The sequence below is a fragment of the Pholis gunnellus genome (genome assembly GCF_910591455.1).
Source record: "Pholis gunnellus genome assembly, chromosome: 8".
Taxonomy (NCBI): Eukaryota; Metazoa; Chordata; class Actinopteri; order Perciformes; family Pholidae; genus Pholis; species Pholis gunnellus.
In genome coordinates this window covers 6,599,604-6,617,988 of record NC_136534.1, presented here as the reverse complement: position 1 = coordinate 6,617,988, position 18,385 = coordinate 6,599,604, and the positions used below count along the sequence as shown (strand labels likewise).

Here is an 18,385-nt window from a genome sequence, read left to right as displayed (position 1 = left end):
CGCAAAATGAATCGCTTTTATCCTCAACTCACGACACAACTTTTGGCAAAACGCACTTTGTTCAGTAGACATAACACCTAAAAAACTCAATACCATTCAAAATGTTGCTATTCTCAGCATTTCCTTCCAGATTGTGGTTGGATACGGTGTGATATAATGTGAGCTCAGTGAGTAAGTGCATTGTCCGAGGGTTCAGGAAGGCATCACAAGGTAGACGGTAGGAATGTGGTTTGGTTGTTGAAATGTCCTAAAAGGGGAGAAGAGGATCATCATCATGAATGAATATATCGATCTACGTTCACCGTAAATTGAAATTATGTCCCATCCCCTTCGATTGCTCTATTTTGCAGAGCTAGCTATGGAAGCTAACGGTTATGTTTTGACAGCTATGCTAGTTTGTATTACGATAGAAGCTAACGGTGGCTAGCTAGCTTACTAACCAGGTTTTTAACAGCTAGCTACACAAACAACAAGCTGAGTAACGTTACGTTACTTCAGAAGAGCAACAGTTTATTCAAGGTAACGTTAGTTCATGTAAGTGTAGCTTCAATGTATCTACAGCTGGAAATACCTTGAATGTAACGTTAACCTTAAGTCAAGGTTTTATAACGCTAGTCACATTTGCACAGCTGGTGTTACTGTTAGCTAGCTAGTTAACTGTCGTCGGCACTCGTATCAATACCACAGCAGAGATAACGTTTTACTGACGTAATGCTAAACAGGCTAGCTATTTCTCAGTAGCATTGATAAAGCCAACTTATTATGGACTAGTTAGCTGAATTGCTATGTGCTGTTTGCCCTGTGTAACATTAACTTCAGAGCGTATTTATATCAATTGACAAATTGATATAAATAATTGATACAAAATTAACAAATTTCCCCCTGAGGATGAATAAAGTATCTATCTATCTATCAATGCGCATATAGCATTCATGCTAAAGCTTTACCAGTAATTGTAAACATGAACTACTTTGATTTAATTGTCTTCGAGTGTTAGCACAGCATTGAAAAGACCTGTCAATACATTTGGGACTGATACCAGTGGTCCCAGTCCTGTTTTGAATTATACCTATGGGACTGTGCCTTTGTTTACATCTGGATCACAGGTTATCCCTTTAAGTCATGCAAATACTTATTGCTTATGGCAGCCTTAAGTTGTATAGCTGATTGATTTGATATGGGAATATCTGGTGAACACATTTAAATGAAGTGATGCTAAAAACCTGTATAGCCAAGGTGGAGTGGCCCAGACCTTGAGGTTTAAGGCTTCCTGGCAGTTAAAGTGGGCAGTGCCACCTCCTACCATTGTACATTAAGTAAGACAGTAGTCCACCCATGGCAGGGCGCTGTGTGCATGTCAATCAGCCTTAAAAGCTTCAACTCCAATCAATCAGCTTTAAAAGCAACAACTCCCATCAATGAGCTTTACCTTCGCTCTCCATGAGCTTTTGTTGTCCGGAAGTTTTCCTGTAAGTGCTCAAAGTAGGCAAGGATCTGTTGATTTACATTCTTTTAGACGTGGGTGTGTTTCTATATTTTGGAAAGCTTCCATTTATGTTTAGCTACTTATCTAGGTGACACACATTCCTCCCCTTTAACCTATGTTGTGAAATAGATAAGCATTCTCAATTGTGTTGACTTGTACTCTGTGGTGTCTCAGACCTGCTGTCTTGGTGTTCTCACTTGTGTTTGTCTCTGCCTAACCTACAGGTCATGCATGCAGCCGGGCCTCTAGCCTGCGCTTTGTACCATCCCAGCCATTGAGCCAGTGTCCTTCCAGTAGGTGGAGGCTCTTCCTCCCTCTAGCCTCTGTTTCTCCCCACTGCCCCCATCAGCCCCAGAGTTCCCTATGTTAACCCTCTTGAGCATGTTTTACTATATCTGTCTGCGGCGTCGCTCCAGGAGTGGGACTCGAGGCGAGGCTCTTACCAGTCGGAGGGCCGTTGAGTCCGGCCAGCGTGCGGTGTTACCAGTCAGTGTGGAGGTGGAGCAATATGCCAAGGAGGTTCTGGACTTTAGCTCTCACTATGGCAGTGAGAATAGTATGTCCTACACCATGTGGAACCTGGCCGGGGTACCCAATGTCTACCCCAGCTCTGGGGACTTCACTCAGACGGCTGTATTCAGAGCTTATGGGACGTGGTGGGAACAATGTGCCAGCGCTCCGCCGCCTTTCCGTCGCACCCCGAAAGGCTTCCACAGCCAGGATTATATTGAACTGGGTTTCGAGGAGCCTGTCTACCCTACAGCAGTGGATGTGCTTGAGACTTATTACCCTGGAACCATTGTTCAGATTCTGGCCTGCTCTCACAACCCCTTCTCCCAGAACCCACCAACTGACGTCAGGTAAAGACAACCATCAATCTAAGAAACCATCATCAGTGATTCTCCTCAGTGCTCCAATAGAATGCTGAGTTCAAGGTTCATTTATTGTCATTCTACAACACAGAGTTGCCCAACGAAATGCAAAAAAACACAACACAAAGCATGTTTTTATGGTGGAGTACAGAGGATGACTAGAGGAGTCAAGGGTGCTTTCACACCTGTAATTGGGTTCATTAGGTCCAAACCAAGGGACAAAACAAAACATTGTTGCATTTTGGTTCTGATCCGGTTTCCTGTTCACACTGCCTTTTTACAAACAAACCACGAGGAGTAAGCATGAGTTGATTAGATAGTTTTTTACGATCGTCACCCTGCATCATCAGGGCCCACACGGGGAAATCAATTTCCGGTGACTGACACAAGTTTATGCAGCACTTTAACCATTCTGATATGCTTATGTCCTTTGGTGTCACAAATAAATAACTAAACATTATTAGTATTATTAAACTGCAAATTGACCACATGTTATGAACAATGACTATAGCAGATAGAGACAGCCGCCCCTTTGCGTGCGCCCAGATGACGAACGTTGGTGAGTGCACAGACACGCATGCGTGTCACTGTGGGATCGCCGTCACACTCTTTTTAATGGACTGACGAAGTACACTGAGTCGGGTACAAGCACTGCTGTTCTAACAGCTTTTGACCTATTAATCAGGGAAAAAACCACGCTGACATTCAAATGTGTTGATTCGCATAAATAGGTTATATACATGGCCTTATACAGATCAATTATCGACAGAGACCCACCTTTTCACGCCGTCTCAATTCTGTTGTAGGTCCTCACCAAGGTTTGATTGACGGTTTTCACACCAGCCCAAAATAACTAGACTATCCAACCGGGGTTAAAACAGATTATTTATTACTTGCATTGTTATGCTCTTACAAATTGATACCTGACATTTGTATTCTTCACGTGTGTTTCTAAAAAACACAAGTGATCTATAAATAATGTTTATGGCTACATTTGGAACCACAGTGTCCCAGCAGAGCACTACATTTTCTGCTATCTTAACAGTGAAATCAAAAGGTGCAAATGTTAGCCTGAAATGTTAGTGATAACTGTCAAAAGAGAACACTAATGCACTTTCCAATCAAACATAGGAAAGCAACAGCAAAAGTTAATATCTGGAAGGTGAACTCGAGTCAGTGTGTGACGAGAAAGAGGAATTTGATTGATAAACAGCTGCTGATGACCCTGTGAGGTGCTGCAGAAAAAAAGCACCGGGAACGTGTACAGGTCATTACTTTTGTGGAACCAACCTCATCAAATGAAGTGAAGTTCAGAAGTTACACATTTGTATCTCTCTGTCTGGCAGAGGCACACTGTGTAACAAGCCTTGAGGTGCATATTCACACACAGCACGGAAATGATTCCAAATCCCAATTCGTCCTAATCCGTAGTTTGTGAAATTGTGCCAAATGTTAGTATTCCACAGAGGACTATAGAGTTAAGTAACTGATATATTGTATTTTTAGCCCGATTCATGGGCACAGCTGAGTTTTCCAAGAAAATAAGGATTTGTATTCGAATATGTTTTTGAACATGTATTAAAGGAATTGTCTGTAAACTCATCTCTTCTTTTAAAATCACACAGCATGCAAAAACTGATTGTTGGACAGTCCTACAATTATAGTTAACTCCAGTTCCTTGTGTGATTTAGAAACGGAATAATAAAAAAAGATCCTGTATTTTTGAAACTGCTGGCATGGCTTGTTGTTTGTCTAGCACCATAACCACTGAGCAGGAATGCAAGGTCATCATCCTACATAGAAATAATTTTGAAATGTGATTGGCTGGTCTGGGGTCCTTGGAGAGAGCCTCCTTAAGAGTATGGATAACCAGTGTCAATGTGAACATAATGGGACCTTTACCAGTTGCCAAAAATCTGATGGTCTATTGTCATAGATGGTCTCCCACAATAATACCATAACCATGGTATAACTTGTATCTTCTGTAAATAAGCAGTTTGAAAAACAAGACGGCGCTAAAGTATTTCATCACTCATCAACCGTCTTTGATGAGTCGGTGAAGTTGTGATTGGGGCGTGGTGTTGTCCAATGACGAAGCTTTTTTTCACAGTGGCCGCTGTACATTGGATTCAGAGCGTGAGGCACAAAATAAACAAGCTTAGAAACACTGAACCAGCACGTGAAGATGTGAGACAAAAGTCAGGGAATGCCATTATTGATTATGATTATGGTCAGATGTTATTAGCCTTATAAAGCATCGGAGTGACACTGTTGAGTTAAATAGATGACTGCGAGTCCACAAACACAACAGTCTTATAGGCCTGATTCCAGCGGCCTGCTGGCCTACTTTACAGTACAACTTTTTCTTCTGTCCAGGTGGGAGGTGCTGTGGTCGGGGGAGCCCACCAAGGTGCTGACACCCCAGGCACGTCAGTTTTCCCCAAACATCAAGCACATCAACTTCCCCACCAACCTGCTGCGTCTGGAGGTCAACAGCTCTCTGCTGGACTACTACACCGAGCTGGACGCTGTAATCCTGCGCGGGGTGAAAGAGAGGCCGATGCTGGCCCTCTATAAGATGCCGATCATCGACATAAATGACCTGAGTGACAGCGATGAGGAGCTGTCTGATGTGGGGGGTCCATTCAGACAAGGAGACGGCAAGCACCAGAGGATAGGCAACGGCTACTTTGACAAACTGCCCTATGAGGTGATTACAGACCTTAATGATGTGTGCAATGAATCACTCGGGGTAAAAAAAGTTGATACGCACACGTTTTTCTTTATAAGAATATTTTTTCATCAATAATGCGACCAATTGGTCCCTCTAATCCTTATGCTGTATTTTGAGAAGTATGGAGGTCCCATCATACTACTGGCACCCACATTTGTAGTAGTGGATGTTATTAAAGGCAAGTTATGTTTACATCCAGCGTCGCTCATCAAAACTCACTGTGTGTGTATGTTTGAGTTCTAACAAACCCGTTGAATGCTTTTCCTTCCTCCCTCGTAAATCATTTGAGAAGCTTGTGTTTTTAAGTAGAGATCCTCTGATCTAACTGCTGCCGATCAGCCACGAGCGGTGAATCAGTTTCACATTTCCGATTTTGTTTTGCCGCCCGTCAAAGCCGCCACATCATAGTTTTACGTCAGCACACGGCGGCACAGACCCTGCCTGTGTCGGTGAGCAATGAAGACATAAAAGTTCACAATTTGTCACTACTGCAAGTCCAATACAAACCGAGGTGGAAACACCTTTAAACCATTTGACACAACTTAATCAGACACATTATATTGTAATTCATTTCCATGCATGCTGTTCAAGGTATCCGCAGCTCTTTTGCCGACAGCATGGAGCTAACTCGCTAACATTAGCGGACAGTACATTGACGTGCATGGCGCGTTCCCACTGTCCTCCGCTATCATCATATGTCCCATTGTAATCTCGTAAAATGTTGTTTTTGGCGAGGAACTTGAATGAAAACGGTTGTTTTGAAGTAGATGTTTTCACAGCAATGTTTAACTTATTAGCAGTAGCTCTAAGCAGCTTATAATACATAATTAATACTAATATTGCCAAGATTCATTTTTAATAAAAGCAAGTATTTAAATACAAATACAATAGTGTATTTCCTAACCATTTGAATTGTGAGTTTTCTGCAAATAACCACTACAAATGATGATAAAGTTAAAAGGGTAACATCTAGAATGTTGACAATTGTCACTGACTATGGAGGTTGACATTATTTTTCGGGACAGCTCTGGGGTTGTCTGGAGCCTTGCTGTCAATTCTAGTTCTTGGAAAGAAAATTGGTATCGACAGGTCAGACTTTTATGAGATTGGAAATCAGAATTGGGCCAGAAAATGGTAAGTTCTGCATCTCTAGTTTTAAGTTCTGCATCGTTTCCATCCATGTTTACGGGTTTGCGGTCTTCCTCTTCTCTGCCTTTGTTGGTGCATTTCAGTGTTTCTTGGCATTTTACCGCCACCTGTAGATCAGTGGAATAGTGTGGAAAAACCATTGGGACCCACTCATAAACACACTGCTCCACAGCACGACTAGGGGTCTAAAACTCCTCGGGATGCTTTTAATATGCAATATGCAATTAATATCAAGTGTCTGGGTGCTTTTTGCATTAAAGTATGAAAAGGAGCAACTTGAATTTTCATCGCATAATGATATTAGGAGGAACATTACAAATGTACGGATGGATAAATCACAACTGTATGCTAATTACAAGGCAGAATAATAAATATTCACATTACCAACAGCAAAAAGACCGACGTGCTTGGGTGTCAACATGTCTGCGTGACAATAACAATAAAGGGTGACTTCAGTAGTTTTCAACCTGCACCCTATTTTCACATGTTTTTGTGTCTACGTGACTAATCGGGCCAACACATTTTGAAATTGTTGATGATGATGATGATCACAACTTACAAGAGTGTGTATATGTACGTTGTGTTAACAAGTATTCCACACAAACACATGAACATTGTGGCTTGGACCCATTTTCGACACGTGATCTCATATGCAGTCACGGACACAGAGTCATTTTCATGCCATGCAGACGTATCATGTTGTCTGAGGCGAGCTTCAAAACACTGGCAGTATGCTTGATATTCCGTCTCTTATCTCTTCCCCAAACCGCTGCCATTAACAGCAGTCTTCACAACCGCCGTGTGCTTGTTTCAGAAACACAATATAGCTATTATCTGTCAGCCGATACCCGCTTGAACGGCGTGTATTGTTAATTCGCTGCAACACACACTTACACGAGCACAGTCGTCCTCTCTCTTTGAGAGGCGCATGAACACGGTGCAAAACAAGCCGGCTCACCTCTCCACTGATCCTGCTATCAGTGCTTTGTGTCCCAGATAAACACTATTTTGATCTGTCTGACAGAGGGGACGCTATTAACATTCTCCAGACTACTCTGGTATCCTCTGTTCTCTCCTGTTTTACTCCTTAGTGTTCTGTATTTTGCTTTGCTTTCTGCTACGTTTTCCTACCAGACCTAACAGTCTTGTATTTTGTCTGTCCTCTTTTCTTTTGTTGCCTTTCCCCCCCTCCCCCTTATCTTCCTTTCTCCTCTCTTACCCCTTCTCCCCATCTTCCATCTGTAGCTCATTCAGCTGATACTGAGCCACCTGACCCTGCCAGACCTCTGCCGTCTGGCCCAGAGCTGTAAGCTGCTGCACCAGCACTGCTGCGACCCGCTGCAGTACACCCAGCTGAGTCTGCAGCCCTACTGGGGCCGGCTGAGTGACGCCTCCTTGGGACACCTGCAGGGCCGCTGCACCCTCCTCCAGAGGCTCAACCTGTCCTGGACCGGCAACCGCGGAGCTCTCACCCTGACCGGCTTCAGCAGGTCAGACTGTCAGCGGGCTAGAAAACAGGGAGATGTCCTTGGAAAACTTGCAAATAGTCACAAGCATTTGTTTTGAGGGAGGGACATGCTGAGACAAAGAAATGGATTGAAACTTCTTTCTTTAATTCATGGCAAAAAGAAAGTAAGAGATCACGTAAAAGGACGGGGGCCTTATTGTAAGTTGCTGATGTGTGATGCATCTGTTCCTCTCTACGTCCTCTCATGCATTTCTCTCTCCATCTATTCTCCCCCTCAGCTTCATGAAGAGCTGTGGTCTCAGCCTCGGCTGCCTGGAGCTGTCATGCTGCCACTTCCTGAATGAGGCCTGTCTGGAAGTCGTCTCTCAGACTTGTTCTGGGCTGCAGGAGCTCAACTTGTCCTCCTGCGACCGCCTCCACCCGCAGGCCTTCGCACACATCTCGAAACTAACACGCCTCCGCAGGCTGGTGCTCTATCGGACCAAGATAGAGGTAGGCCCGGTCAACAGTGTGTCTGAAAAACCCAAATCACGTCCAAATTGGCTCATGATACGTTTGTGTCCCAAATGGCTGCCCTGGTAGGTTGTCATTTTCAAGTAGCTTGGTTGCCTTTTCGACAAGGCTGCATTTGTTTTTATGACGATAAGCATCGTCATCTGCTGATGAAGACTGTGTGATATGGTTGAAAGCTCTAAGGTTTTTTTGAGGTTTGATTTTGCCTTGTTGTTATCTACTGTGGCAATTAATGTAGATAGAGTACATTTCCCAGGCACTGTATCTCCATCCACTGTAACAACTCTGATGTAAGTTGGTCTAGAGCACAAGAAGCAAAAATCATCACAAGACAGTAATAAAGATCAGATGCTAGGCTAATTAGCATACAGAGGGATAAATCACATCTGTATGTTAATTACAGGCTTTTTTTTTATCCGCGACTGTTTATAACAAAACAATATCTACTTTTGCTGTTTCTGCTCGGTAGCTTGCATGAGTTCTGGTGAACCAAGAAACGTAAGAATGTCTTTTTTTAAGCTTTTGGGCCTTTACAGTCAAGTCATGTCTACTCACAACCCCTTGCCACAGGTTGCACTCAGTTGGTCTTCGAGCTGTGAGCAGTTCAGCCAAAGAGTGATGTTCCCTCTTCAGATTGTTTCACTTTGAGCAGAAATGTTTTGGTTCTTCATTCATATCAAGTGAATCATCTCAAGACCCTTCAGACTTGTTTCGTTCCCTGCATGTTGAATAGCTTCAGCAACAAGAAAATAGTTTATAGTTAATGTTTGACTTTTAGAAACCCTGCCCTAAAGTTGGACTAATGATCTCCCCATGCTGCTTATTTGATGACAAGTGTTGTGGGTTGGGCGTAGCGCGTTCCGTGTTGTTGTCTTTTGAGATGAACCGAGTGAACCAAAGGGGGGTTCTTAAAGACGCGTACTGCATGCGCGTGTTCAGGTTCGTGCCTGCCTTTCGTGTGAAAACAGCTGTATTGTGTTTTGGTGTTACACCCCAGCGTTTCTCCGGCGTTCGTCATGTTTCAGAGCGCCGTTGTGGGCAGGAGGCCGTGTAGAGTTTCTGCGGTGGAGCCAGGCAGCGTGCTGCAGGTTGTTTATACCCGTGCAGACAGAGCGAGCTGTGTGTGTCTGTTTGAGGCCCTGACATCTCAGCTGTCATTACCCTGTCACTGCTCTAATTAAATGGCTAGCTCGCCCGGAGAGAGACGTTTATAAAGATGCCAGCGACAGACTCGAGCACACACACACAAAAGGCTTTCACTTTCATGTCTGACACTTTCTCCTGCCACTGAGGTACATGTGTTGGCAGTTGCCATGTCTCTATCCTAGCTGCAGTGCCACTGGAGAGGTCTCTGTCCTCACGATGCTTGACTCTGTGAGGAGACGTAAAAACTAGCTGTTGCGCCGTATTACATTTCTTTAAATACAATAAGCGTTATCTGAGTGCCCCAGGCAGCAGACAGGAAATCACTTAGGAGGACCTTTGGATGACATGACTGGATCTGTTACTGTTATTTAAACACGTATTGGTTAGTATTTGAATGTATACATTTTAGATCCATACTCGGATGTCTGGGAGTTTGTTTGTTGGTGAGCTGTTAAATACCATCAGTTTTTTAAATGAAGTCTTTCTGTGTTGTTCCATTGTTCCCTGGTTTATTGTGATGTCCTGATTTGCAAGCAGTAGGTCCTTTTTAGATACAACAATTGTACCAAACTGAAGGAGTAATAAAATGATGACAACTGCATCTTTCTTGTCTTTCTCGTTGTTGTCGTCTGCAGCAAACAGCTATTCTGAGCATCCTGACTTTCTGCATAGAGCTGAAACACCTCAACCTAGGGAGCTGTGTGAGGGTGAGAACACACACACACACACACACACACACACACACACACACACACACACACGAGGAAGTCCAAATAAAGCACGAACAAGATGTAGAGTGGCATTTGGAGTTTTAGGGGTGCTGGTAGGTGGATTTGGGCTAGTTGGTTCAAGTCTTAATGCTAAGCTAACCTCATAGGCTGGTGGCTGTGGCCTTATGTTGAAGAGATGGATATGAGAGTGTGTTGATCGTCTCATCTAACTTTCTGCCAGAAAGCAAATGCATGAATTTCCAAAAAAACGTCAAACTGCTCTTTTTAATGATTTTATTGTCAGTGTATGTGGCGTTCAGTTATTGTTCATGAACAGACAAATATGTTGACATTAAAATATAGCATCATGTTTAATATCATACATTATTAGAATAAAAATGACATTATAGTAAATATCCAGTGTATCATGGCGATAATGGTGGGGCAGATCTTTCTAAAAGATAATTTAAAAAGAAGGGAAGATTCACCCCAAACATATTTTCCTCATCCATTTTCCTCTAATTTGCAAACCCACACGGTCTCTGACTGATTGAGTGACTCGGTAACTCACCCACTCACTTTGTCACTAGCCGAGTTTCCGCCCAGCTGATGGATATTTGATGCAGATTAATATGTAGCATGTGAGAAAAGCTGAAAGGAAATTCCAAATTTCAGTACAGTTTCTTCTTTTGCTCTTTCTTAAGGTATAAATGTCATAATGTGGAACTAGAAAGGTGCACGTAATGCAGCAGCCGACAGGTACGCAGCTGCGTGCCTCTGTGTACCTCTGTGTACTGGTAGTTCCGTTAGCTGTCCGCCAAACACACCGCAAACTGTTATCCCTGTTATTTTAACTTCTGCCTGTCTCTACTGCAGATTGAGGACTATGATGTTGTGGCCAGTATGCTGGCCGCTCGCTGTCGCTCACTCAGCTCGCTGGACCTGTGGCGCTGCAGAAACCTGACTGATCGAGGCCTGGCCGAGCTTGTCTCTGGCTGCAGGTAGGCAAAACCCATGGGTTCAGTGCTGTAAATAATGTTTGTCTTATTGTCCTCATTGAGTGAGAATAAACAGGATTGAAGTCATTTACAAAAGACTATTCTATTTTGATGGCAGCCTGACACGTTATGCATGAAAACACTTCCATCCTGCAGCTGTAGACCACAGAGGCAAAGCAGAGCGTATCTGTTTTCAGTGTATTTCTATATTTTGTGGAGTGAGTCACTCCGGTGCTCTCCTGCATGGTCTGTGGTTCCTCAGGATGCTGGAGGAGTTGGACCTGGGCTGGTGTCCCACGCTTCAGAGCAGCACAGGATGCTTCCAGCAGCTCGCCCGCAGCCTGCCACGCTTGCGCAAACTCTTCCTCACCGCCAACCGCACCGTCTGCGACTCGGACGTAGACGAGCTGGCGGCCAGCTGCCCCTCGCTGCAGCACCTCGACATACTGGGTGAGCTCTTACCTCACACATGTGTGGATGAATGCTGATGCACAGAAATGAGCCTGCTGATCGATGGTTCGGTGACAACCGAGAGGAAGACCAAGAATTTTTCTGACAAAGAAATGTAGGTGCATGTGGGTGAGGTGCGGTCCACAGCTGAACACAGTGTCGGTAGCATTCAGTGGGACCCTCTCTTCTGCGCTCTGGATGTAGGGAATGTGATGGTGAGACAGCGCTGATGAAATATTGATCAGAATTTGGCTTATATCTATAGCAGTTGATCAAAGATATTAAATAAATGTGCGAGTGCTATGCCTCTCACATTTAATGGCTTCAAATCACCCCGAGTTTCCGTACAGGTGTGCACAATCTCCCATCAAGTTTGTTTTTATGGATCACAAATTTTGCATTATTGTTTTGTATTGTGAAAAGCTCTTTGTAATCAATAACGGCTTCATACACTTTTTGTTATAGTACAAGTACCTCAGCAGTGTACTCCAGTACAGATCAGGAGTGAATGTATCTGGTTACTTTTATCTCTGACAGTAGTTTGGTAAAATGTAAAAACTCTCTCCAGCTTAAAACTAAGTACTTTTACCTCCAAACTGTACTCAGCTGAAGTACTTCAGTACATTTATTTACTGTAAACCTGACGTTAAACTGCAGTTCACTGTTTCACACTTCAGGTTCCGCTAAACAGAAACTCTCAGTCCTGCTGTGTGTTTGCTCTGTTAGCTGTTAGCTCCATTAGCCAAAAACACTGCGAGGCTAACAGCCTATGACAGTAACTATAGTACCATTAAGAGGCGCTACGTTGTAGCCAACACTCGGCTCTGTGCAGTTTGTCCTTTGCTAAGCCATTGATCCCCTTTCAGGCGTACGCCTGGCAGAGATAACAAGGGACTCTGTCAAAGAAGCATGGGAATGTGTTTGCATGTCATAAGTGCACTTTGTGTGTGTATGTTCCTTGATTTGTTTTCCCCCTGGCATTGAAGTTTAAAGACAGGAATTAATACATTTTTCTTTTCCATTACTATACCCATTTCTTACATAAAATTGCATTAGATCCCACATTCAGTTATTGTACATGTATGATCATTATTACTTATTCAAACCACTCACTGATTACTTGGCCATAAACACTGATCTCTCTTCAGCGATTAAACAAAACCTTGTTTACTAAATGACTGCATGTATTTGTGATTTTGCAGAGTCACGATCGAAGCATCACTGTGCATTCGACATTCGTCCGTGGCATATCCCAAGTTTGCGTTTGTGAATTTCTGAAAAACTAAAGTTTTCTGCAAACAGAACCCTAAATAATATGAATGAAATACCGCTCACTAAGCAATGTTGCAACAGCGCCCCACAGCAGTAGCTGCTGTGCACAAACACTATGGTTCCAGTTGCGTGAGGTGATGGGCTTGGCAGCACAATAGCATGACAGTGTGTTATTCAGGCTGATTATGCTGATGTGTCGGTTGTGCTACAGTAGTTGGGTTGGTGTGTATGGGGGAGAGTAACTCAAGTGGTGCAAGGAATAAACATGAAGCTCATTATTTGGGTCTTGACTCTTTTATATGTAGAAGTAAGCGGTGCTTGAAGTGGGGGATGAAAAACAAGCGCCAGTGTGTATTGGCTGGTGTCTTCAATCATTATCACATTCTTAATTTTTACAATAAATAAAACATACAAGGAGATGTTGGGTTTGGAGGTCCCCCCCCCCCCCCCCCCCCCCCCCCCCCCCCCCCAAATCTGAAGGTTTATAACTTAAAACTATGCAATTACACATTATTATGGACCATTATTATAGATTAATATAGATAAAGCTCAAAAAGCTTTAAGAAAAACTTGCTATAGTTAAATCATTATTTTGCTATTTACACATATCACAGCCTGAACAGTCTGAACATTTCATTCTTCTGAAAATGTTTGATTTGTAAAATCACATCCTGTAATATAGAGAAGAGTCAGAAAGTTTCATTAGTTTTCATAATGTATTTTTTTATAATTTACTTGCTTTATTACTTGTTTTTTCCCCCCCTCTGTTCGTGTTATGTTTTAATAATGTATCTTCTCGTCTAATGTTCAGGTACGCGGTTGGTGAGTGCCGCCTCTCTGAAGAAACTCCTCCAGTCCTGTCCACGACTTCTGCTCCTGGACGTCTCCTTCTGTTCGCAGATAGACATGCGGGTTGTCCAAGAGCTCTCCAGCCTCTTCCCCAACGTGGCCATCAAGAAGAGCTTCACTCAGTGACCCGAGCGTTGTCTCATTTCCCCACAGTCGGGATGAAGTAAGAGAGAAGGGCTCGGCCCAAAGAGAATAAGCGGCAGGTCAGATGTTGGAGGAGACAGCTGGCCTGCCTCTGTATCACAGACAAGATCTTCTTTTAGCGGTCTTAACACACCACAGCAGTTGAAACGGGTGAGGAGGTTATTTGGATTAACTGGCGGAACACAAACAATTACAGACTTCCAGTCACAGGATTATAGAACGTGAGACTTTTTTGATATTCTTTTTTTTTTTTGGATACTTGAAATCAGGGTTGTTGCAGTAAAACTGCTACATCTTCCCAGAATTGGAATCCCCACTTATAGCAACACTAGGCTAGGGAATATGCCACTGGATGCAAAACAGAAAACGAAAACGTTTGTGAGCAATCCTCCCCTGAACATCTTATTAGGACAACGAGAAGGGTGTGAAACACGCCCTTATTGGAAAAAGTTTGAAAAGCAGCAGCAGCAGCAGCAGTAGGTTTTGGTGGTCACACATTTCTGTCAGCTGGTATTGTAATTAAAGATCAGGGCCTTGGCCAGTGCCTTCTCAGAATGTGCAGCAATCCTGCTGGCTGTTTTAATGCATGGGGGTCATTCTGAAGGCATCTGCCAACATCAAGCCAGTTTGATTTGATTATAAGAAATCATACTTGATGCTGTTGTGTTAAAGGCGAAAACAAAGGCGTGAAGACAGCCTTCTTTCACACAGTGAACCTGAGATTCCCTGATAACAAGTTTTCATACATCTGTGAGAACTTGTGAAAAGCATTTGTTTTAATTTGCACATGTGCTACGAATAACATAAGTAGTAAAAACACCCAAGGCATAAAATCAGCACAAGACTGGCTGACACATTTGAAATGCAAACTCTGAGAAGTTAAACAGCTCGACAGTCTGAAACCCAAAGATATTCAATAATCAATGATAGAAAAGTGAGAAAAGAAGCAAAATGACTAACTATTTTCTAAATTATCCAAAGTGTGCGCATAATTGTCCATTGACGAATCAATTAATCGACTAATCGTTTCAGGTCTAATTGTTAATGTCAACCAGACAGTTCTGATGCAACAAAGTCATTAATAAATCTTGTGATTGCACAATATGAGGACGTCTCCAAACACGATATATGTGTTGTATACAGTATATATATATATATATAGATAGATATATAAATTAGGAATGACTTTAATTTAGGTGGTGGCATGGTAAGAGCCTCCCTTATTTAACAAATGACGCAAGACCTCCGTTAAACTTAACTTTCGACTTTTGGATTAAATCTGTGGAGAAAGTCACCAGATCTGAAGTAGCTGGTCCGGGTCAATTTCTGTTTAAATCTGCCCTTTGAACTTAATTAACAGGGTGTTAAAAGTGCCTTTCACACAGGACGCGGTTTGCGCTGCACTCTGCGCACATTGCGGCGCGATGCGCTGCGCCCGCGCTTTGCTCGACATTGGAAATAATGGGTTTCAGAGCGCAGTGGTGTTCTGTGTGAAAGGCCCTTTATTGTTTCGTTGGTTATGAAAGAGTCATTTCAACAATGAACTCTGGCCAAGTAAGGACAAAAAAAATACAAAATCAGGGCCAGGTTTTTCGGTTGGCCAAGAAGATAATTGGATTGATAATTGTGTTTGCTTAGCTTAGGTCATACCGAGCATTCTTTTGGTTGGTTATTGTTTGGGCTGTGTCATTTTAAGGGATAATGAGTGAGTTTTGGCTCCAAAGATGGATAATTATGTTTGGAAGTCACCGGTTTCACAACGCTTTCCTGATGTTGCATGCTTTTCCTGTTGTCTTTCACACTGAGCTGTCTGTCACTGGGGTTGGACTACAGCCACCTCCTCATGTATTTACCTACCAAAACGAAGCTTCACCGACATGAAGGAGTGCTGTGGATTCAGTATCATAGTATGTGCAAACACTCTATGTGACCTCAGTACTTGTCCTGAAACTCAGGGGTTTTAATATTTCATCTGGTTTTAGTTTTTTTTTACATGTTTAGCTCCAAAAACCAGCACAACATCTTTACAGTCCGTAACGCCAGACTGAGTGAGCTGTGAGGTTGTCTGTAGTCAGTGTTGCTCTTAAACAACAAACACACATAGCACAGATGTAACTGAGACAAAGGTTATAGATTATTGGCAGTGGAATGTTGCTGTAATTGTATGATTGTGAAAAATGTATTGCTGTCCCTGATTATTTAATTTGTGTAATATATGAAGCCACAATAGCCATGTGGCAGAAGTGCTTGAAATGCTTTTCTTTTCTTGTCTTTCTTTTCTTTTTTTCTTTAAAGCACATGCTCCTGGTCAATATTTGTGCCTTATGCTCCAGTTTGAATGTGGTGTGATGTCCATGTGTTGTAGTGAAGTGCTTTGCTTTCATGGCCTTCAACCAAAGTAGTACGCAGACACCTGGTCTATAATCCCACGATTATATTTTGACCACTTTAAATGCCATATACTGTATATCCGCCATGGTAAGTAATATGCAAAATAATATTTATTTATACCTCCCTGTGTGATGTATAATGTTATTTAAACTATATTACGTTATCCTTATATACATAAACAGTACTACACATTTTGGCAAATACTGTTTTTGTTTTTTGACCCAAATTAAGAGGAATAATATTAATTTAATCTGACATCATTCAGTACGTGTCCAGCCTAGCTGAACACAAAGACTGGAAACGGGGGAAGCTGTTAGCTTAACTGGAGAGAAAACACGTTTCCCAACAAGAACAAAGTTCTCTTGTATGTTGTTTGTTGAACACATGCCAAAAAAAAAAATGCAGTTTGTTAAAAACTTGGGAGCTTTTAATTCCTCCAGCATCGCAGAAGTTAGGAGAAGTAGAAGAACAGGTTGTGAACACAGAACACTGCAGTGAACGAAACACAAGCTTTGTGACGATAGAATGCTAATAAGTTAGGTCGGAAGCTGTTGGAAGCATTTGTTTTCACTTGTGACTGTGCAGTTCAGCCACTGCTGATGACACAGAGGTCAAGTCCTCATTAATTTGTTGGTATGGGGGGGGGGGGGGGGGGGGGGGGGATTGAGAGCCCTGAGAATGACTCGGCCTTCTATGAGTAGAGTCAAATTACGTAAAGTGGGTTTTCAAATGCTGATTCTGGGTTTTTTTAGAGTGTAAATCTTTAGATGTCTGCTTTTAGACAAAAAAAAAAATCAGTTTTGTGTTTCCCAGCAGAATGTTGGAGGAAGTTGAACTTATGAATCGATGTATTTCTAAAATACGGTCTTGATGCTATCAGCCTTCCTGCTTCCAGTCGTTGTGCTAACCGAGGCTAAACATGCCCCGGATCGATGATTGTGCTGGGTGCAAAATAGATATCGGCCTTCTAATCGGATTATTATGGGTTTGATAGGAAACCCCAAAATGCTGGACTGGCCCATTACAATTACATTTATGTTTAAATTGATTTATTTTCAGTCTGAGTTATGTTGTAAACAGCAATACCAGCCCCTTGTTGTTGTGAAGGCCACATATTTGAATGGATAACTTGTCTTCACTTGTCTGCAGTAGTTCAACACCTCCCAATACTTGTATGCTTTAGCTGCCGACCTTGAGCGAGTGGGATGGCTCTCTGCTTCTCTGTTATGAATCTGCATTCTCTCCTCTCCCGCCCCGGATGTGAGCTCAACCTTTGTGCCATTGGTAGGACATGCAAATGTGCTCCCTGTGCTGCAGTATGAAAGCCACTGTTCTGTGAAAAGATTGTGCCTCTGTCATGATGAAACTGGGTGCTTCACTTTCACTAGATTTTAAATAAACTGAATGCTGATGACTGAAAGAGCGGACTCTGTGTCTCTTTTGAACGTTTACAGCCCTCTGATCCTGTCAGGATATGGATACAATAAGAAATGTTAACGTATCAACAAAGTGTCGACATTGCTGGAATGAAGTCGCTAATATTCCGTTACTCTCCAGTGAACAGTACGCCATCACTGACAATAGAGAAGAAAACTGTGTTATTACTGTATCATGCTGAGGCGTTATAAGTAGCAGCCATTATTCAGGATGACTGACTGGATGGTAGTGGCGGAATGATCCTTTCTGCCATGTTCCGGTCTATTAATACCACAGAGAGAAGTGACATTAGCTTGTCTTCTTAACGGCCTTTTAATGAATTGTTTATGCCTAGTTTAATGATGTATATTGTGGCCCTGTAATGTGCCCTAATGACGGAGAACGAGGCGGCCTCGGCTGAAGTATTAATTTGGACTGCCTCCCCTATGATTATTCCTCAGCCAACAACACCACTGCTCTTGGCTCTGCTGCTGTGTGCGCGAGAATGGATGCAGACGTGATTCATGGAGGCTTTCCGCTCTGCGCTACCGCTTGATTTCTTGCTGTCACGCTCCTCTATGAGGCTGATATATCCAAGGGGGAGCCACAGCAATTAGTTCAGCTTTTTATTTGTCTTTCAAGAGCGTACAGACGAAGCTTGATTAATCTGCAGGGGGAATATATGGATGGAAATATTGTTCCTGAATAATAAATCCAGCATTCAGATGTAAGCATGGGAAGGGTTAGGGGGCTGGCACATGGTTGCACTTTGCTTACCTTCATTCCT

At 42.8% G+C, this 18,385-nt stretch overlaps 1 protein-coding gene across 4 annotated transcripts; it reads left to right on the top strand.

The window, feature by feature from the left end:
• Window positions 1–215: 215 nt before the first annotated feature.
• fbxl4 (F-box and leucine-rich repeat protein 4) lies at window positions 216–16,797 on the top strand. Of its 4 annotated transcripts, none has more exons than XM_079165271.1 (9): window positions 216–303; window positions 1,711–2,346; window positions 4,735–5,068; window positions 7,487–7,731; window positions 7,988–8,201; window positions 10,004–10,075; window positions 10,955–11,079; window positions 11,339–11,526; window positions 13,610–16,797. In XM_079165271.1, the coding sequence occupies exons 2-9, from the start codon at window positions 1,850–1,852 to the stop codon at window positions 13,771–13,773; spliced, it is 1,839 nt and encodes a 612-aa protein (XP_079021397.1). In that variant the 5' UTR covers window positions 216–303; window positions 1,711–1,849; the 3' UTR covers window positions 13,774–16,797. The 4 variants fall into 4 exon arrangements, with proteins under 4 accessions (XP_079021397.1, XP_079021398.1, XP_079021396.1 ...); XM_079165272.1 differs by having other exon boundaries at window positions 222–519; XM_079165270.1 differs by having other exon boundaries at window positions 222–1,469.
• The last annotated feature ends 1,588 nt before the right edge of the window (window positions 16,798–18,385 follow it).